The sequence below is a fragment of the Saccopteryx bilineata genome, chromosome 3 (genome assembly GCF_036850765.1).
Source record: "Saccopteryx bilineata isolate mSacBil1 chromosome 3, mSacBil1_pri_phased_curated, whole genome shotgun sequence".
Classification (NCBI taxonomy): domain Eukaryota; kingdom Metazoa; phylum Chordata; class Mammalia; order Chiroptera; family Emballonuridae; genus Saccopteryx; species Saccopteryx bilineata.
In genome coordinates this window covers 168,975,377-168,997,925 of record NC_089492.1, presented here as the reverse complement: position 1 = coordinate 168,997,925, position 22,549 = coordinate 168,975,377, and the positions used below count along the sequence as shown (strand labels likewise).

Genomic DNA, 22,549 nt, shown 5'->3' with positions numbered 1-22,549 from the left:
GACTTGTTTCCAGCTAAATACTGTTTTTACGCCTCTTCTGGGCTCTGGGGTTGCAGGCTGGGGCTTTGTTACTGGGATTCAGGACAAATCCTCCCCTTTCTGCTAAACTCACTTCCCGCCACATGAATCTCTCCAAGCTGCCGTTCGCTCCAGGGAGCTGGGCAGCCCTCTCCACATTTCCGCTTTTCCTACCAGTCTCAGTGTGGTTTCTTCAGTGTTCCCCGGTTGAAGAGTCCTCTTAGCTTAGTCCAAAGCTGGTTTTTCCAGATGATGGTTCTTAAAATTAGTTTGTAATCCACTTTGGTTCTGGGAGGTGGATGTTGGTACATTCACCTACTCCAGTGCCATCTTGTCTTCTCCAAATTCAACAATCTAGAAGAAATGGATAAATTCCGAGAACAATTCAACCTTCCTAGTCTGAGTCATAAAGAAGCAGAAAGCCTAAATAGACCAATAAGCAGGGAGGAAATAGAAACAACTATTAAAAACCTCCCCAAAAATAAAAGTCCAGGCCCAGACAGCTATAATAGTGAATTCTATCAAACATTCAAAGAAGTCTTGGTTCCTATTCTACTCAAAGTCTTCCAAAAAATTGAAGAAGAAGCAATACTTCCAAACACATTTTATGAGGCCAGCATAACTCTCATACTGAAACCTGGAAAGGATGGCACAAAAAAAGAAAACTACAGACCAATATCTCTAATGAATACAGATGCTAAAATACTAAACAAAATACTAGCAAATTGAATACAACAACATATTAAAAAGACAATACATCATGATCAAGCGACATTCATCCCAGAATCTCAAGGATGGTTCAACATATGTAAAACAGTTAACGTAATACACCATATCAACAAAACAAAGAACAAAAACCACACGATCTTATCAATAGATGCAGAAAAGGCATTCGATAAAATACAACACAATTTTATGTTTAAAACACTCAACAAAATGGGTATAGAAGAAAAATATCTAAACATGATAAAGGCCATTTATGATAAACCATCAGCTAACATCACATTAAATGGCATAAAACTGAGGACTTTCTACCTTAAATCAGGAACAAGACAGGATTGTGCACTATCTCCATCCACTCTTACTTAACATGGTACTAGAAGTTCTAGCCCAAGCAATCAGACAAGATAAAGAAATAAAAGGCATTCATATCAGAAAAGAAGAAGTAAAGGTTTCACTTTTTGCAGATGATATGATCCTATACATTGAAAACCCCCAAAGACGCCTCAAAGAGATTACTAGAAACAATAAACCAATACAGTAAGGTCGCAGGATACAAAATTAATATACAAAAGTCCATTGCCTTCCTATATGCCAACAACGAAATATCAGAAAATGAACTCAAAAAAATAATCCCCTTTAAGATTGCAACAAAAAAAATAAAATACCTAGGAATAAACATAAAGAATGTAAAGGACCTATATAACAAAAACTACAAAGCATTGTTAAGGGAAATCAAAAAAGATACAATAAAATGGAAAAATATTCCTTGTTCTTGGATAGGAAGAGTAAATATAATCAAAATGACCATATTACCCAAAGCAATATACAAATTCAATGTAATTCCCATCAAAATTCCAATGACATTTTTTAAAGAAATGGAACAAAAAATCATCAGATTTATATGGAACTATAAAAAACCCCGAATAGCCAAAGCAATCCTAAGGAAAAAGAACAAAGCTGGGGGCATTACAATACCTGACTTCAAATTATATTATAGGGCCACGATAATCAAAACAGCATGGTTGGCAAAAAACTAGACATTCAGACCAATGGAACAGAATAGAAAGCCCAGAAATAAAACCACATATATATGGTCAAATAATTTTTGATAAAGGGGCCAACAACACACAATTGAGAAAAGAAAGCCTCTTCAACAAATGGTCCTGGGATAACTGGAAGGCCACATGCGAAAGAATGAAACTTGACTACAGTTTGCCCCTTTGTACTAAAATTAATTCAAAATGGATTAATGACCTAAATATAAGACCTGAAACAATAAAGTACATAGAAGAAGACATAGATTCTAAACTCATGGACCTTGGTTTTAAGGATCATTTTATGAATTTGACTCCAAAGGCAAGGGAAGTAAAGACAAAGACAAATGAACCACATCAGACTAAGAAGCTTTTGCACAGCAAGAGAAACTGAAAACAAAACAAACAGATGCTAACTAAATAGGAAATGATATTTTCAAACAACTGCTCAGATAAGGGCCCAATATCCAAAATATACAAAGAACTCATAAAACTCAACAACAAACAAAAACAATCCAATAAAAAAATGCAAAGAGGACATGAACAGACACTTATCCCAGGAAGAAATACAAATGGCCAACAGATATATGAAAAGATGCTCATCTTCACTAGCTATTAGAACAATGCAAATCAAAACTACAATGAGATACTACCTCACGCCTGTTAGATTAGCTATTATTAACAAGACAGGTAATAATAAGTGTTAAAGAGGTTGTGGAGAAAAAGGAACCCTCATCCACTGTTGGTGGGAATGTAAAGTAGTACAACCACTATGGAAGAAAGTATGGTGGTTCCTCAAAAAACTAAAAATAGACCATGTGACCCAGCAATCTCTCTTCTGGGTATATACTCCCAAAACTCAAAAACATTGGTACGTAAAGACACATGCAGCCCCATGTTCACTGCAGCATTTTTCACAGTGGTCAAGACATGGAAACAACCAAAAAGCCCTTCAATAGATGACTGGATGAAGAAGATGTGGCAAATATATACTATAGAATACTACTCAGCCATAAGAAATGATGACATTGGATCATTTACTACAACATGGATGAATCTTGATAACATTATACAGAGTGAAATAAGTAAATCAGAAAAAACAAAGAACTACATGATTCCATACATAAGTGGGACATAAAAACAAGACTAAGAGACATGAACAAGAATGTGGTGGTTATGTGGGGGGGGGGAAGAAAGGAGAGAGAGGGAGAGGGGAGAGGAGGGGCACAAAGAAAACCAGATAGAATGTGACGGAAGACAATTAGACTTTGGGTAATGGGTATGCAACATAATTAAATGTCAAAATAACCTGGAGATGTTTTCTCTGAACATATGTACCCTGATTTATTAATGTCACCCTATTAAAATTAATTTAAAAATGGTGAACATAAAATGCAATATACAGATGGTGTATCATAGAATTGTACACCTGAAACTTGTATATTTTATTACCCAATGTCGCCTCAATAAATTCAATTAAAAAAAAGACAGCCTTAGTCAAGTATCAGTATATATCTGAAGCCAAGGAATTTGATGAGATCAACTTGGAGGACATAGGACAAGGGGGAAGAGAAGTCTACAAGGAGACCATACAGGAGACAGCAAAGAAGCTGAAAGAGAACCAGAAGTAGTGCCATGATTACAGAAGAGAGTGACGGTAAGGAGATTGGGTCAATTGTGCCAAATGCCACGAGGTGGTAAACTGAGTTAAAGGACAGACATGCACATAAATGGCTAATTACAAAACTACCTACAAGGTACCATGATACAAGTAAATGCAAGATAAAATTGGAAGACTTAAATGAATAAAGAATATAAAATAAAAGTTGTATGATACAAAAAAAAAAAGACAGCCTTTATTTTTCAGGTATCATTATGATGGAATCTGTATAAAGAAAAGCTCTCTCATTTATGCCCAGTATTGCAACCCCCTGGGTGAAAAAGGGTATCACAGGTTAAGATATATCATTCAAGTATTTTGGTTATCAGTCACAGCCTGATTAATAATAGATCCATTCATATTTTGCTTGAATCAAATTGGCCTTTTGGTTGTTCTGCCTTTAACCCCTATTTAGGAAGGAAACACAAATCATCACATCGACATACCTTTGACATGGGCAGAAAATCAATCTCTGGCAATATCATGGGCCAGAGAAATGCATTTTCTGTTCATTTCCTTAGATATTTTTTTATCTTAATCATTATCTCAATTGCCAAGTCACTGGATAGTCTCCTTGTATCTTGCCTCCCCATTAAGTGCAGGCATTTTTCTGAAATCCAACCCTTGATAGTCAATGGTTCTGTTAGAATCTACTGTTTGGTCACAGAACACCTCATCATTTTACTTTTCACCTATTGCTCGCTCCCAAGAATGGCTTCTCCTCCTAAATCATTTTCACTGATCCTGTTTATCCTACCTCCTAGGTATTCCCCTGGCTATCTACTAGTCATTTCCTAGATGACCCACTAGGGCTTCATATTTAGAGTGTAAAAATCTAAGTTTGTAATCTTTATCCAAATGATCACTGCCTCTTGCTTTCTTATTTCAATGTATGATACCAACAGATAGAATTTGTGTCACCCTAAAACTATCTCCATCTTCCTTGGGTCACAAAGTGCTGTTAATTCCACCTTGTCCATTCTCCTGACTTACTCAGTTTGGTTACTGATATTTCCTTTAAATTTCTGTCATTTTACATTGAGATTATTTCCAATGGATCCTATGTGGCGTCCCTCTCCTCAAACTCACCTCTCTTTAAGACCATGAGAATAATCTCCCTAAAATAACTCATTTTCCTTGTCTCTTTCCTGCTTAGAAACACACAAATGCTTGCTGCTCTTATCTCCTGTATAAAGACTACATCCTCTCTCCCCTGCACACACACACACACACACTGGTGTTAGCATTCCAGTTTCTTCCTACTCCACTTTCAAACTATGTTGCCTATTTCACCTCACTATAAACCATCAATTTCAGCCATAAACTCTTTTCTCTGAAAATACAAAATGTGGTTCTGTCCTTGCTCTCATCATCCAATATTCCATGATATCATTCCTTCTTTTCTCTAATTGGACCTTCCTGAATGTCATTCCTTCTCTATGGACATACCTCAGGGGCCAACTGCATTCCCAGCAATACCAGCTTTAGTAAAGGCACCTTCTTCCAACCTTTCATGCGATCACTGGCTAACTACATCATAAACTTTTCCATTTAATTAATAAACTATTCTCTAAGCTTTCATTTAGCATCAAATAAACTACCACGTAACCAAGTAGCCAGGCACAACTTTAGTTTTACTTGTAGCTTTGCATAATTATTAAGAGTGCCCCCTTTCAATCTCAAGTGTTTTAGTTTGGATAATAAGCTATAACAAACTTTATAGTCAATTTTTATAGAAGGTACCCTGTGTGTGAAGCAGCTGTTGAGGTGGAGCCACCAACATGGATAAGATATAGACCTTTCTCTCTGATAGCTTAATAGTAGAGATAAATACACAGTGATCTTGATAGCAAGTATAACATAATGGGTAGCAGAAGTATACAAAAGAGAACTCCCATGAGAACTCAGAGAGCAGATATCTTGAGCAGCAGGTCATGAAGAGCCTATGCATGAGTCATGCTTTGAGCTAAGCTATGAAGGATAGTTTAGAATGTTGACAGGTGGGAAGGGTGGAATGGGAGAGGAAGGCTGGAGTACAGAAGATATCTGGGATCAGGGAGGAATTTGAGTGAAGACAAAGAGATAAGAAGGCAGAGGTTTCCTGCTCTGTAGGACTGTGTGAAGCTGTAGTACATGATGAACCAGGAAGGTGAATTCAGAGAGCCTTGAACACCGGGCTAGAGGGCCAGGTGTCTGTAAGCCTTTAAGAATTCCTTTGAGCCTGACTAGGTGGTGGCGCAGTGGATAGAGCATTGGACTGGGCTGTGGAGGACTCAGGTTCGAGACCCCGAGGTCACCAGCTTGAGTGCGGGCTCATCTGGTTTGAGCAAAGCTCACCAGCTTGGACCCAAGGTTGCTGGCTTGAGCAAGGGGTTACTCGATTTGCTGTAGCCCCACAGTCAAGGTACATATGAGAAAGCAATCAATGAACAACTAAGGTGTCGCAACGAAAAACTGATGATTGATGCTTCTCCTCTCTCTCTATTCCTGTTTGTCTGTTCCTATCTATCCCTCTCTCTGACTCAAAAAAAAAAAAAAAAGAATTCCTTTGAGAAATAATAAGGTGGTATTGTCATGGGAACCTCCATAAGGGCAGGAACCATGGAGTTTTACTTGTTCCTACCCTCAATGTTGCCTGGAAGTACAGAATGAGCACTTGAACTGTTGAAGATCTGAGATATCTGAATTGGCGTTTAAGAAGACTAAACTAGAAGAAGATAGGGATGGCCAGAGAGACTGCCACAGTTATTCACATAAGCACCTGGGCCAAAAAAAGAGGCAAATCAGAAAGACCTCTTGACACAAGGTCTTCAGTTGGTTGAGTTAGTGTCAATAGAAGAGAACAGAAATGACTCAGCCCCGCCTATCCCATCAAAACCTGAAACTCAACCTCAAATTGAATCATTATGTTCTGCTTCCAACCTGCTCTTCAGTCTTCAATATTATGCATCCCTTAGTCACAAAGATTGAAAAATTACATCAACCAAAAGAGAAGTTTGGGAAGGGAGAGATTTATTTTAGTGACAAAAACTTTTCTTGTGCAAATATATTCTCTTCCTGGCTGACCTGTCCAGACTTGCCAGATGTTCCAGGCTGGGCCTAGAACATCCCTAGGCATCTCAGTTGATGTCACAGAGAAAGGGGCTGGAACCAGTCTTTGTGGGGGTAAAAATAGGCTTTATTCTCAGCAAGAAAGAGGAGGGCTGTCAAGGGACAAAGATAAGGACAAAGATGGCATTGGCTTATTCATCAGATAAGCCCAGCAACAAACACTTTATAAGTACTGTGCTTAACATGTAGTTGAGAACTGATAAAGTCAGAGGGGCAGACAGGAAGGGAGAGAGATGAGAAGCATCACCTTGTAGTTGCAGCACCTACCTTAGTTCATTGATTGCTTTCTCACATGTTCCTTGACCAGTGGTTCCTGCCAAGACACTGACCCCTTGTTCAAGCCAGCAACCTTGGGCTCAAGCCAGTGACAATGGGGTCATGTCTATGATCCTACGCTCAAGCCAGCGATCCCGCACTCTAGCTGGTGAGTCCGCACTCAAGGCTGATAAGCCGATGCTCAAGCTGGCGACCTTGGGGTTTCAAACCTGGGTCCTCTGCATCCCAGGTCGATGCTCTATCCACTGCACCACCACCAGTTAGCCATCTTTTTGTTTGTTTTTTGATACAATTGTAAATGGGATTGTTTTCTTAGTTTTCCCTTCTGATAGATCATCATTGGTGTATAAAAATGCAACTGATTTCTGGATAGTTACTTTGTACCCTGCTACTTTACTGAATTTATTTATCTGTTCTAGTAGTTTTTTGGTGGAACCTTTAGTGTTCTTTATATACAGTATCATGCCATCTGCAAATAATGACAGTTGTCCTTTCCAATTTGGGTGCCTTTTATTTCTTCTTCTTATCTGATTGCTGTGGTTAGGACTTCCAGCACCATATTGAATATGAGTGGTTTTAGCAGATATCCCTGTTGTGGTCTTGATATGGATGGAAATGCTTTTATTTTCCCATTGACTGTGATGTTAACATGGGTTTGTCATATATAGCCTTTTTGTGTTGAGATATATTCTCTCTATTCCCACTTTGCTGAGAGTTTTATCATAAATGGGTGCTGAATTTTGTCAAAAGCTTTTGCATCCGTTGATAGGATCATATGATTTTTATCTTTCATTTTGTTTATATGGTATACCACATTAATGATTGGTATACATTGTACCAGCCTTGCATGCCAGGAATAAATCTACTGGATCATGCTATATGATCTTTCCTTAAAAATTTTTATTTATTGATTTTAGAAAGTGAGGAAAGGAGAGAAAGAAAGAGAAAGACAGAATATGATCTGTTCCTGTATGTACTGTGACCAGGGATCGAACTAGCAACCTCTGCGCTTTGGGATGATACTTTAACCATCTGAGCTATCCAGCCAGGGCTATAATCTTTTTAATGTATTGCTGGATTTGATTTGCTAATATTTTGTTGAGGGTTTTTGCATCTATGTCATCAGGGATATTGGGCTATAATATTTTGTCTTTGTTGTGTCTTTATCTGGTTTTAGAATCAGGATAATGCTGGCCTTGTAAAATGAATTTGAGAGTTTTCCCTCCTCTTGAATTTTTTTGAATAGTTTGAGAATGATAGGTGTTAATTTATCTTTGTTTGTTTAGAATTTATTTCATAATTATAAACTTAACTCTGCAATCCAGCTAGACTTGGAAATGATAAAGAAAATATGTAACCCAATGAACTGTGGCAAGAGCATAAAGATTATAGAACATTCCAAGCAGATGATACTGAAGGGGTGTTCTCTTAAGCTACAGAAGGAGTGGTCTGGTGGTTGAGATAAAACACAAGTGAAATTTATTAGAGTTGTCCAGTCAACAATGATGATCTTCTTGCTGGTCTTGCCATTCCTGGACCCAAAGCGCTCCATGGCTGTCACAATATCCATGCCATCTTTCACCTGGCTGCAGACCACATGCTGGCCATCCAATCACTCACTTTTGGTAGTGCAGGTGAAAAACTGGGAACCATTTGTGTTGGGTCCAGCATTTGCCAAGGATCCATATGCATCAAGATGAAATTCTCATCATCAAATTTCTCTGTGTGGATTGACTTGCCTCCTGTGCTGTTATAGTGTGTGAAGTCATCAACCTGGCACATCAATCCTGGAAGAATTCTGTGAAAGCAAAAGCCTTTATAACCAAACCCTTTCTTTCCAGTGCTCAGAGCATGAAATTTTCTGCTGTCCTTGGAACTTTGCAAATAGCTCCAAGGAGATGCATCCCAAGGGCTTGCCGTCAATAGTGATGTTGAAAAACTTATTGGAGTTCATTGTGAGCCGTGGGCACAGACAACTCCAGGGCTGTGGCATCTGCAAGGTTGGTATTTTTTTTTTTGTAAAATTCACCTGTGGAACTATGCAGTCCAAGATTTATTTGTTGGAAGTTTTTTGATTACTGCTTCAATTTCATTAGTTGTAATCTGTTCAGATTTTCTGTTTCTTGTGAATTAAGTTTTGGAAGATTGTATGTTTATGGGAATTTATTCATTTCTTCCAGATTGTCCAATTTGTTGGCATATAGTTGTTTGTAATATTTTCTTATAGTCTTTTGTATTTCTGTTGTGTTAGCTGTTACTTCTCCTTTTTCATTTCTGACTTTATTTGGGTCTTCTCTCTTTTATTTTTGATGAGTCTAGTTAAAGGTTTATCAATCTTGTTTGTTTCCAAAGAATTAGCTTTTGGTTTCATTGATCTTTTGTATTGTTTTTCTTTAGACTCTATTTTTTAATCTCTCCTCTGATCTTTATTATTTCCTTTACTTACTTTGGGATTTGTTTGTTGTTCTTTTTTCTAGTTCCTTTAAGTGTGAAGTTACATTGTTTATTTGAGATTTTCTTGTTTCTTGAGGTAGGCCTATAATGCTAGGAATTTCCCTCTTAGGACTGCTTTCATTGTATCTCATAGATTTTGGGTTATTGTGTTTTCATTTTCATTCATTTCAAAGTTATCTTTTGATTTCTTCCATGATTTCATTGTTAACCTATTCATTATTTAGTAACATGTAATTTAGCCTCCATGTCTTAGTGTGTTTTTCAGGTTTTTTTTCTTGTGACTAATTTCTAGTTTCATATCTTTGGTGGTCAGAGTAGATGCTTGAAAGATGATTTCAACCTTTTTAAATTGATTGAGACTTAGTTTCTGTCTAACATGTGGGCTATCCTAGAAAATATTTTATGTGCACTTGAAATGAATGCATATTCTGTTGCATTGGGGTGAAATGTTCTGAAGATATCAATTAAATCCACTTGATCTAATGTGTCATTTATGGTTGCTATTTTCTTGTTCATTTTCTGTCTGGAATATCTATTCATTGATAGCAATGAAGTGTTAAAATTCCTTATTATAATTGTATTACTGTTGATCTCTCCCTTTATGTCCATCAAGATTTGCTTTATATACTTAGGTTCTCCTATATTGGGCATAAATGTTTATAAGGGTTATATCCTCCTGTTGGGTTAATTCCTTTAATATTATATATTGTCCTTCTTCATTTTATATTATAGCCTATATTTTAAAGTATAGTATGTCTCATATAAATATTGTTACCCTAGCTGTTCTTCATTTTCATTTTCATGAAATATCCTTTTCCATTTCTTTACTTTTAGTTTATGTATGTCTTTTATTTTGAGGTGTGCAGACAGCATATATATGGTCTTGTTTTCTTATTCATTCAGCTACCTTATGTCTTGATTGGAGCATTTAAGCCATTTATTGATTGAATCACATTTAAAATAATTATTGATAGGTATGTATTTATTGCCATTTTATTTTTTATAACTGTTTTTCTTGTTTTTTTCTTCCTCTTTCTCCTCTTCTCCTTCTTCTTATTCAATCCTTTAGCATTTCCTGTAATACTGGTTCATGGTAATGAACTCCTTTAGCCTTTTCTTGTCTGGGAAACTATTTCTCCTTCAATTCTAAATGATAGTCTTGCTGGATAAAGTAGTTTTGGTTGTAAGTCCTTGCTTTTCATCACTTTGATTATTTCATGCCAGTCCTTTCTGGCCTGTTGAGAAATCAGCTGACTGCCTAATGGGAGCTTCCTTGTAGGTAACTGTCTTTTACCTTTCACTTGTTGCTTTTAAGATCCTCTCTTTGTCTTTAACCTTTGGCATTTTAATTATGTGTCTTGGTGTGGGCATCTTTGGGTTCATCTTTTTTGAGACTCTTTGAGCTTTCTGAATTTGTATGTCTATTTCCTTCATTAGGCTATGGAAGTTTTCAGTTATTATTTTTTCAAATAAGTTCTCAATTCCTTGCTCTCTCTTCTTCTTCTTCTGGTATCTCTGTGATGCAGATGTTGTTATACTTCTGTTGTCACAAAGATCCCTAAACCTATCCTCATTTATAAAAACTCTTTTCTTAAAAAAATTTTTTTGCTTGCTCTGATTGGATGTTTTCTGCTATCTTGTCTTCCAAATCACTAATTTGACCCTCTGCTTCATCTAACCTACTGTTTATTTTTTCTAGTGTATTTTTCATTTCAAATATTGTATTCTACATTTCTGGGTTTTTTATGGTTCTTATATCCTTTTTTGTACTACTGAAGTTTCCACTGAGTTTCTTGAGCATCCTGATAACTGTTTTTTTAAAAAAATTCTTCATTTGGTACATTGCTTGCCTCTATTCCTTAGCTATTCTTTTGGAGATTTCTCGTGTTCCTTCATTTGGGGCCTATTTCTTTGACTCCTCTTTTTGGCTGCCACTTTGTATTTGTTTTGTGTATTAAGTATATCTGGTGTGAATCCCAGTCATGGCAGAGTAGCCTTATCTAGTGGGTGTCCTGTGAGACCTAGTGGCACTGTCTCCTTGATCACCTGAGCTGGGTGCTCCAGGAATGTCCCTTGTGTGGGTTATGTGAGCCCTCTTGTTGTAGTTGAATCTTTAAAAAAATTTATTGGTTTTAGAGAGAAAGGAACAGAGAAAGGGTGGGAGGAGAGGAAAAGAGAGACAGGGAGACAGGGACATTAATCTGTTCCTGTATATGCTCTGACTGGAAATTGAAACAGCAATCTTTGCCCTTTAGGATGACACTCTAACCAACTGAGCTGTCCAGCAAGGGCTGTAATTGAGTCTTGATTGCAATTGGCTCCTTTATGTGTGGGGCCAATCCTCAGGCTGGCTGACTGTGAGAATCAGCTGTGATTACAGTGCTATGCAGATACTGACCACACTAAGTCGAGTTCCCCTCAACAGGGTCTGGTGCTTTCTAAGATCTCTCTTTGGATATGTTGCTTATGAAGCTAATTGGATCCTGCTCTGATGTCTGAAGCTGACCACTGGTTATGTCTGTTCTGGGGCCTCTTGGAGGGACTCTGGTGCCATAAATGCCAGATGCTGACTGTGACTGTGCTTGGGAAACCTGTTAGGAACTGCAAAACGATCCACAGTTTGTGGCAGCCTCTGCTGGACCTGGGTGCACATGGGAAGGATCATGCTGCATATGAAAACCAGCTTTTACCAGCACCTGACCCAGGGACCAGTCAGTAAAAGTCCCAAGGCACCCCGGGATCTACTTCTACCTGTCTTTGCTGCCATCTTCCTCTTAGGCTCAGTCACTGAAAGAGCCTCCAGCTGACTCCTCAACAGGGCATAAGCTCTCCAGGTGTGGTGAGAGAGAGTCCAGAGGGTGGAGCTACTGCTTTCTTCCAGGCTGATGCCACACTGGAGAAGAGTGCTCAACCCAAGAAAGATGGCATCTAAGTTGTGGGAGAGGGACTTGGCATGTGGATCCTCATGTCTGTCTATTCACTTTCTCCCTGGAGCTACAAACCCCAGTATCTTTCCACACAACTCTAGTCAGCTCCACCATCCTTCTGTGAAGCCCAGAGTAAGTAGTTGCAAATAAGATCTTGTGCACTGGTCCTTTAAGAGGGAGTTTTGGTCTTTGGTAGACAAAAACCTTACTGATTTTTACATGCAGATGCTATGTGGGCGCCTTTCCCCAGCTCTGGTGCTCTGGGCTGGAGATCCCAGTGTGGGGTTGAGACCTCATGCTCTTCAGAGGGAACATTTGCATCTGTGACCCCAGGGGAATGGGTCCAGTCTTTTTCTTGTCTCTACCCTTCTTAACAGTATTGATGTGTCTTCTTCTGTGAAACCTTGGTTAAAAGACTTTTGATCAGCTAGTCTGCAGTTATTCAGGTTGGTTGTTCTATGTTTTATTTGTAGCTCCAGTTTGGTTCTGGGAAGAGGTGAGTGTAACTTCTTCCTACTCTGCCAACATCTTATTTTTATTTTTTTATTCTGGACCTTGTGTCAAGGAAAGAAATGGAAACACCATTAAGAGTATAGAGAGACCAGGCCTGGAACCAGGATTGTTAGCAAAGGGATAGTTTGGGGGGACTTTGCTTTCTTATACCCACACCATCAGACACTGTACAGGAACATATGCTCTAATTAAAATAAACTTAGTTTTAACCTAAGTCCCTACCTCTTCCTTATTTCCCTCATATTGCCCCTTCTAAATCCCATCAGTATAGAATTTCTGTGCCCAAATCTCTAACACAATCTATCCAACCACCCATTCTCATCCCAGTGGAAGCAGCATAAAGACATGGTCCTGAGCCAGGGACTATGGCACTGGTGATTCCCTTAAACTAGACACCTGAATAGGTAGCCACAGTACAGATCGGGGGGCCTTCTGTCAACAGCCTTCATTTTTACTTAGGTGGGGGGGGTTGTAGTGAATCACACTGGAAACTTTTGAAGCAGTATCTGCCCTGAACCATGGAGAAACCAAGGCTTGATTTTTAAAACAAATGAAAAGCTCAAGACTATTTTAAAAAAAAGAAAAGAAAATGATTGTATGATTGTAAATATGCAGTGTGTACCATATGGAAAGAATCTTTCACAAAATCCAGGATGTTTTGCCTCCCTGCTCCCTCTCCAGGGCAATATCATTTCATGGGGAATAGGCCTCCTCATATTCTAATCTTGTTTAGCTGGCAACCAGATTGAAACTTGGACACTGGTATAATTGCTGACCTAGAAACTTACTGAAAAATTGATAATAGAGTAAAAAGTGCTTTATTGTTGTCTAGAGAGATGGGAAGAGGAGAGAGACAGAGAGAGAGAGACAGAGAGAGAGAGAGAGAGAGAGAGTGTGTGTGTTTGACACATCTAGAAAAATAGTTCTGCTGAATATATTTGCTCTCTACCTTAGATAAAGCCCTTGGTTGATATGTTTCAAAGAAAATTTGTTTGTCTTTTTCCAACTAGATGAATCCCCTTTCTATCTAATGTAAATTTTGAAATCAATTGTATAGAGTCTCATGTTTCTCTCAGGATATATGGAAACTAACCCTTTCCTTATTCCTACACTCCTCAATAAACACACACACACACACACACACTTTTTCCAACTTAGCATATTAAAGACCCTTAAAAAGCTTCTAAAACTGTGCCTTCAACATTCCACACTTTTGCTCTTCTACTCCTTTGTTCTTTCGCCAACTCAAGAGCTCAAGGGGCTGCCCAGGCCTCAGCAAGTCCTGGGAGAGCCAGGGCTGTGGGTCTGTAGCTGGTTAGTTGTTCCGACGACAAAGCAGAAAGGCATGGGGTTTATCTCTCAGGCTACACCATGCTGGAGGGGACAGTGAGGTCACAAGAGAGTGTCGGCCTGGCAGTTGTGGCCACTACAGATCTACTGGTGTCAGAGAGAACACCAGTGTTTCCTTCAGAGGCAGTTTTCATTTCCTTTCAAAAAGAATTTCTTTCCCTTCTGGTTGTGCATCTGTGGCTCCTGAACTTTCCTGGGTCTAGGACCCCTTGCAAGGACTCTGATGAGCCCAGAGGGCCTAACTCTCAGGTACTAATCAGATGTCCAAGTTGTAACCTGCTTTTTGGCCTTCTTTACCCTAAGGTTTTCAAGGCCAGTTAGAACTTGTTAAGGTTTTAAAAAGTATGCATTGCCTGGTTGTTTTCTAGTAGCTCAAAAAAACGTGTGTAGAATTACACCCTAGACTGCACCCTTGCTTGGGAAAGGTTTGAAAAACTGCTAATGCTCCTGAGCAACCTGATACAGGGAACTATCTTATTTGTTCTTAAGCATCCCCTCCCTTGCCCACCTCCAGCCCAGAGATGGTCACTACAATGCAATGTGCTATTTGCTGTCTACCATGGAGGCCTAACTTCCAGCTGCTGAGTTCACTGCAAGAAGGTGAATGTGTGAATGAATTTGACTTTCAACACTTCTAAAGGCAGCCCCATAGGTTGTTATTTTGCAATTAAGTTGTTGATAAAATTGGATGGGTTAAGTGTAACAGTATTAAAGCACCCACCCCCAATACAGAAAACAACTAATCCACAATTCCTAGCAGACCAAATTTAAAAATAAGGTTGTTCTTTCCTGTTTTAAGATTCAAAACATTGTCTTGCTTTGTCCTTCTTATGTACATTACTTCTAATCATGCATGTGTATTTTACAAGATGGATTGGAGTAGATCACAGAAGTGAGGCCTTGAAGTCAGAGCTGGGTTTCCAAACCTACAAATTCTGATTTTCTTTTCCTATATGTAAAATTGAGATAATAATGATTTAACATCTACTTACCTAATGAATCATTGTGAGAATTAAGGTAATACATGTAAAAGCACTTAGCAGTGAATTAGTACTCAGTATATTTTAGTGGTTAGTACTATTAGTATAGTCAAGATGATATTAAATTCAATGTTTTGCAATCATAATGACATGTCTTTGTATGAATACATATATTTACTGTTTAAAATTTGGATATAAAAATATTCATTAAGCCCTGGTTGGTTGGCTCAGTAATAGAGTGTTGCCCAGTGTGTAGATGTCCCAGAACAATTCTCGGTCAGGACACACAGGAGAAATGTCTATCTGCTTCTCCACCCTCCCCCTCCCTTTTCTGCCTCTCTTCCCCTCCTGCAGTCATGGTTCGATGAGAATAAGTTGTCCCCAGGTACTGAGAATGGCTCCATGGCCTCTGCCTAGGCTCTAAGAAGAGCTTGGTTGCTCAGCAATGGAGCAACTCCCCAGATAGGCAGAGCATCACCCGCTAGTGGGCTTTCTAGGTGGATCCCAGTCAGTGTGGTGAGTGCACATGCAGGAGTCTGTCTCTCTTCCTCCCCTCCTCTCACTGAATAATATATATATTCATTAAGTTAAAGATATCTTCTAATCAAAACCAAAATAATTCATGTGCTTTGAATAAGAATGGAAGTGAGACCCTTTAATAATTAGAAGACAAAGCAACTTTGTTCTGGAATCTAACACTAAATAAGCATTATATATACATGAATCAGGTTTTATTACATTTTTATCCTCTTACCTTTATAATTGCTTAAAGTTGTTTCATTGCTGTTAGAGTGATTTGAGAGGGAAATTGCAATGCCAAGATGAAGTATGTGAAAGTCTGGATTAATGACAAATGATGTCAAAACCTTAGAATGTGAATGCAAAGTGTAGCAGGACTAAAGGAAAGTTAAATGCCAAAAGCATATCAAAGCTTACACTACATCTGAACAATTGTATGGGGGAAAAATAGATGAGTTTTGTGCCATATAATCATGTCTCAGTCCTCTTTATGCCAGACCCTTTTCTAGCCAAGTTGATCATGAAAACTAATTAAAATACAATGTTATTGTCATGCTGTATTTGCACTGCACTGAGTGAAGTAGACAATTTGCAGGGCCCCAGAAAATACCTTCCTGCACTCTCCCTATGCAAGGCCCAGAAAGAATCTTCCAACCTTACATGGCACTAAGACCACCAGTTCACAAGGTTGTAGGCTCTGGAAGATAAAAGAGTTCTTAGGAGTCATCAGATTCTATTCCTTGTCTTTAGAGTGGTAGAAAATTGAAGCCCTCAAAGCCCGAGCAATGTGCGTTAAGACCACAGGGCAAGCTAGCAGCAGAACAGGACAAGGAAGCCTGCTCTATCCTAGGCTTTCCTTCTTCCCTGGGTGTACTCTGTCTCTGCTCACTCCCTCCATTACCCTGACCCTTTTGAAACCTTCTGAGCCCTTTCCCTTTCCCCCCAGTAGTTGAATCTTAACAGCCCGTGCCCACCTGACTTGGGCTCTGTGGAGCAGATGCTGAGGGGACAACTCACAAGGAACCCAAGTGACCTCACTAGGCTACTCCACCTCAGGTCACTCGCTCCTGTGCCATGGGCTTTTTTCTGTGTCTTCATGATTTGGCACTGTTAAGACATCTCAGGTCCTCAGAGGACCATAGAAGAAGACTTCCTTTTGGATTCAAAATCCTTCAGAGTAAGGCCAGCTCTGGATGTTTTCTGTGGTTTTATTAGAACTATTTTTCAGTAATGACTGCTTTTAATCATAACCTAATAAATGTTCCAAAGGACTGAATCAGAACCACAAATGGGAAATGACACAGAAGCAGTGACTCTAAAAAATGAGGCCAACCTGGTTGGCACCCGGAGAGTTGAAACTGTCACCTCCAATGCTTCTTTGGCCTCTTTGCCCTCACTGCTACTTTTCTTGGGAGGTAGGCCCCAGTGTGGGGAAAGCGGTGGCATTGGTGGAGTACCTCTCTGCACAATTGAACTTCCTCATCCAGCCCAGCCTTGCCTGCAAGATTAAAGCACAACCATTGCCGGCAGTGATCATGTGTCTTAGTAGGCCAGATCCTTTAGGTGCCAATGCCCTTGACTTGGCCCTTCACAATCAGTCTTGCCTAAGGCAAGTCTCCAGTATGGATTCTTTGCTCATCTGCTTTGTAGCCTGGTTCTAATATCGCCTCCCACTTACCCTCTAATCATGCATGTGTTCATGAATCTTTGCCTGCATACATTCTCTAAGACTAGATAAATTTTTAATAAATAAGTAGGCTATCACCAAACCTACATATCAACCCATGTGAGGATCTATTCATCAGAATTAGGGCATTCCAAAGTGGGGAAGGACAGCTTCATTGTTGCTTTGAACAAGCCAGTTGTCACTGCCCAGCCAGGTGGTGATACTTTTTTACAGATGACCTCCTCTCTCCACAAAGTTGATAAATATTCTTTTTCCCATTATTGTTATTTCAATGGATAAAATAGCTGTGTAGTATTGAAACAGCAATTATTAAAACTACAAAAATAATAGCTCTCAAGTGACTATGTTTGTATTGTATACCCTTCTCTGCCACACATAACCCTCTATAGGGCAGGAATTTCCCTCTCAGTATTCCTTGTAAAATAACAACTAGGTGGCACCAACCTCCTTTCTGTGGCTGTAGAATTAAACTCATTCTACTTTGAACACGTGGTAGAAACTTGGGAGTTTCATTTAAAAATCCAAAATAATTGACATCACTCAGTCAATTGACCACCAAAGCTACCAGGGTGAGGGTTGAGGGATAAGGGTAAGCCATAGGTGAGGGTTTCTTATGTCACTTCTTTTAAGTCAAGAATTAGACTTCCCAGATCCTGGATTCCCATTTCTGAGCATCCACATGCATATCCCATGAAGATTATTATTATCATGGAAAGAGTTTAATAAGTGCTGTCCAAGTATGGTGTTGTAATAAGTGCCAACCAAAACAAAGCACACTAATTAATCACAAGTGAAGTGCTCTTCTGCTTACCTAGCTGACAGTTTACAGGAATGTAAACTGTTGAACTAACAAGAGAATCACCCCAACATATGTTTCCCGATACCCTATATTTAAGCTGTCAAAACCTTCCCTCTGGGCCTGGCCGGTTAGCTCAGTTGGTTCAAATGTATGGATAGGCCAAGTTTGCAGGTTTAATCTCTGATTAGGACACATACAAAATTCAACCAATGAATGCATAAATAAGTGGAACAACAAACCTCTTTCTCTTTTTCTCTCTCCCTCTATCTCTAAAAAAATAATTAAAGAAAAACCTTCACTCAATATCTTTGAAATGATTAGTGTAATATCTTTTTGCCTCTTAGGCTATAGACTCTGAGAACACACCTTTTCTATCATAGTCTGCCATAGCTATAACTACTAGGACCTACTTAGCACAGTGCCTAACATAGATATACAATAAGTAAGTAAGAAATGGATGGATGGAGTTCAATATATTCATACTATAGTCTTGCATTCATTTTCCAAAGAAAACATATTAGCATGTTAATACAATATGGAATGATAGAGAAATTGCCCTTCCTCCAATTTAGTTGAAGAAAGTCTCAAGTTATTTTTAAGACATCTCTTAAAGGTTGATGACCATAGTTTTCTATTTAAATTTCTTTTCTATTATAGTCTTCTTTTTTTTTTTTAATAATAAATTTTTATTAATGGAAATGAAATGACATTAATAAATCAGGGTACATATATTCAAAGAAAACATGTCTAGGTTATTTTGTCATTAAATTATGTTGCAAACCCCTCGCCCAAAGTCAGATTGTCCTCCGCCACCCTCTATCTAGTTCTCTGTGCCCCTCCCCCTCCCCCTAACTCTCTCCCTCCCTCACTCCCATGTCCTCCCTCCCACAACCCTTGGTAACCACCACACTCTTGTCCATGTCTCTTAGTCTCATTTTTATGTTCCACCAATGTATGGAATCATGTAGTTCTTGTTTTTTTCTGATTTGCTTATTTCACTCCTTATAATGTTATCAAGATCCCACCATTTTGCTGTAAATGATCTGATGTCATCATTTCTTATGGCTGAGTAGTATTCCATAGTGTATATGTGCCACATCTTCTTTATCCAGTCTTCTATTGAAGGGCTTTTTGGTTGTTTCCATGTGTTGGCCACTGTGAACAGTGCTGCAATGAACATGGGACTACATGTGTCTTCACGTATCAATGTTTCTGAGGTTTTGGGGTATATACCCAGTAGAGGGATTGCTGGGTCATAAGGTAGTTCTATTTGCAGTTTTTTGAGGAACCACCATACTTTCCTCCATAATGGTTGTACTACTTTACAGTCCCACCAACAGTGAATGAGGGTTCCTTTTTCTCCACAGCCTCTCCAACATTTGCTATTACCCGTCTTGTTGATAATAGCTAATCAAACAGGAGTGAGGTGGTATCTCATTGTAGTTTTGATTTGCATTTCTCTAATAACTAATGAAGCTGAGCATCTTTTCATATATCTGTTGGCCATTTGTATCTCTTCCTGGGAGAAGTGTCTGTTCATGTCCTCTTCCCATTTTTTAATTGGATTGTTTGTTTGTTTGTTGTTGAGTTTTATGAGTTCTTTGTAAATTTTGGATATTAGGCCCTTATCAGAGCTGTTGTTTGAAAATATCAATTCCCATTTAGTTGGCTATCTGTTTATTTTGATATCAGTTTCTCTTGCTGAGCAAAAACTTTTAATTCTGATGTAGTCCCATTCATTTATCTTTGCCTTCACTTCTCTTGCCATTGGAGTCAAGTTCATAAAATGTTCTTTAAAACCCAGGTCCATGATTTTAGTACCTATGTCTTCTTCTATGTACTTTATTGTTTCAGGTCTTATTATTTAGGTCTTTGATCCATTTTGAATTAATTTTAGTACACGGGGACAGGCTGTAGTCGAGTTTCATTCTTTTGCATGTGGCTTTCCAGTTTTCCCAACACCATTTGTTGAAGAGGCTTTCTTTTCTCCATTGTGTGTTGTTGGCCCCTTTATCAAAGATTATTTGACCATATATATGTGGTTTTATTTCTGGGCTTTCTATTCTGTTCCATTGGTCTGAGTGTCTATTTTTTTGCCAATAACATTCTGTTTTGATTATCATGGCCCTATAATATAGTTTAAAGTCAGGTATTGTAATGCCCCCAGCTTCATTCTTTTTCCTTAGGATTGTTTTGGCTATTCGGGGTTTTTTATAGTTCCATATAAATCTGATGATTTTTGTTCCATTTCTTTAAAAAATCTCATAGGGATTTTGATGGGAATTGCATTAAATTTGTATATTGCTTTGGGTAATATGGCCATTTTGATTATATTTATTCTTCCTATCCAAGAACAAGGAATATTTTTCCATCTCATTGTATCTTTTTCGATTTCCCTTAACAATGCTTTGTAATTTTCATTATATAGGTACTTTACGTTCTTTGTTATGTTTATTCCTAGGTATTTTATTTTTTTTGTTGCAATCGTGAAGGGGATTATTTTTTTGAGTTCGTTTTCTAATATTTCATTGTTGGCATATAGAAAGGCTATGGACTTTTGTATGTTAATTTTGTATCCTGCGACCTTACTGTATTGGTTTATTGTTTCTAATAATCTTTTTGTGGAGTCCTTCGGGTTTTCGATGTATAGGATCATATCATCAGCAAAAAGTGATAGCTTTACTTCTTCTTTTCCGATATGGATGCCTTTTATTTCTTTGTCTTGTCTGATTGCTCTGGCCAGAACTTCTAGCACCACGTTGAATAAGACTGGAGAGAGTGGACAACCCTGTCTTGTTCCTGATTTAAGGGAGAAAGTCCTCAGTTTTATGCCGTTTAATAGGATGTTGGCTGATGATTTATTATATATGGCCTTTATCATGTTGAGATATTTTCCTTCTATACCCATTTTGTTGAGAGTCTTAAACATAAAATTGTGTTGTATTTTATCAAAAGCCTTTTCTGCATCTATTGATAAGATCATGTGGTTTTTGTTCTTTGTTTTGTTGATATGGTGTATTACGTTAACCGTTTTACGTATGTTGAACCATCCTTGAGATTCTGGGATGAATCCCACTTGATCATGATGTATTATTTTTTTAATATGTTGTTGTATTCGGTTTGCCAGTATTTTGTTTAGTATTTTAGCATCTGTATTCATTAGAGATATTGGTCTGTAGTTTTCTTTCTTTGTGCCATCCTTGCCAGGTTTTGATATGAGGGTTATGTTGGCCTCATAGAATGTGTTTGGAAGTATTACTTCTTCTTCAATTTTTTGGAAGACTTTGAGTAGAATAGGAACCAAGTCTTCTTTGAATGTTTGATAGAATTCATTAGTATAACCGTCTGGGCCTGGACTTTTATTTTTGGGGAGGTTTTTAATAGTTTTTTCTATTTCCTCCCTGCTGATTGGTCTGTTTAGGCTTTCTGCCTCTTCATGACTCAGTCTAGGAAGGTTGTATTGTTCTAGGAATTTATCCATTTTTTCTAGATTATTGTATTTGGTGGCATATAATTTTTCATAGTATTCTACAATAATTCTTTGTATTTCTATGATGTCTGTGGTGATCTCTCCTCTTTCATTTTGGATTTTATTTATTTGAGTCCTGTGCCTTTTTTCCTTGGTGAGTCTTGCCAAGGGTTTGTCAATTTTGTTGATCTTTTCAAAGAACCAGCTCCTTGTTTTATTGATTTTTTCTATAGTTTTTCTGTTCTCTATTTCATTTATTTCTGCTCTGATTTTTATTATCTCTTTTCTTCGGCTGGTTTTGGGTTGTCTTTGTTCTTCTTTTTCTAGTTCCTTAAGGTGTGAAGTTAAGTGGTTTACTTTGGCTCTCTCTTGTTTGTTCATATAGGCCTGAAGTGATATGAGCTTTCCTCTTATTACTGCTTTTGCTGCATCCCAGAGATTCTGATATGTCGTATTTTCATTTTCATTTGTCTGTATATATCTTTTGATCTCTGCACTTATTTCTTCTTTGACCCATTCATTTTTTAGAAGTATGTTGTTTAGTTTCCACATTTTTGTGGGTTTTTCCCCCTCTTTTTTGCAGTTGAATTCTAGTTTCAAGGCTTTATGATCAGAAAATATGCTTGGTACAATTTCAATTTTTCTAAATTTGCTGATATTGTCTTTGTGGCCCAACATACGGTCAATTCTTGAGAATGTTTCATGTACACTAGAGAAAAATGTATACTCTGTCGCTTTGGGATGAAGTGTCCTGTAGATGTCTATCATATCCAGGTGTTCTAGTATTTTGTTTAAGGCCACTATGTCTTTGTTGATTCTCTGTTTGGATGACCGATCTAGAGCCGTCAGCGGTGTATTGAGGTCTCCAAGTATGACTGTAGTTTTGTTAGTTTTTGTTTTAAGGTCAATAAGTAGCTGTCTTATATATTTTGGTGCTCCTTGGTTTGGTGCATATATATTAAGGATTGTTATGTCTTCTTGATTCAACTTCGCCTTAATCATTATAAAATGACCATTTTTGTCTCTGAG

The 22,549-nt window shown here is 38.1% G+C and overlaps 1 protein-coding gene and 1 pseudogene across 1 annotated transcript in view; one reads left to right on the top strand and one right to left on the bottom strand.

Moving 5' to 3' along the window:
• RFX8 (regulatory factor X8) overlaps positions 1 to 22,549 on the top strand; it is a 107,999-nt gene that overhangs the window by 36,805 nt on the left and 48,645 nt on the right. The window contains 1 exon segment of the mRNA XM_066266496.1: positions 3,643 to 3,729. Within this exon segment, the coding sequence (XP_066122593.1) occupies positions 3,643 to 3,729 (87 nt within the window).
• On the bottom strand, positions 8,123 to 8,776 carry LOC136328675 (peptidyl-prolyl cis-trans isomerase A pseudogene; annotated as a pseudogene).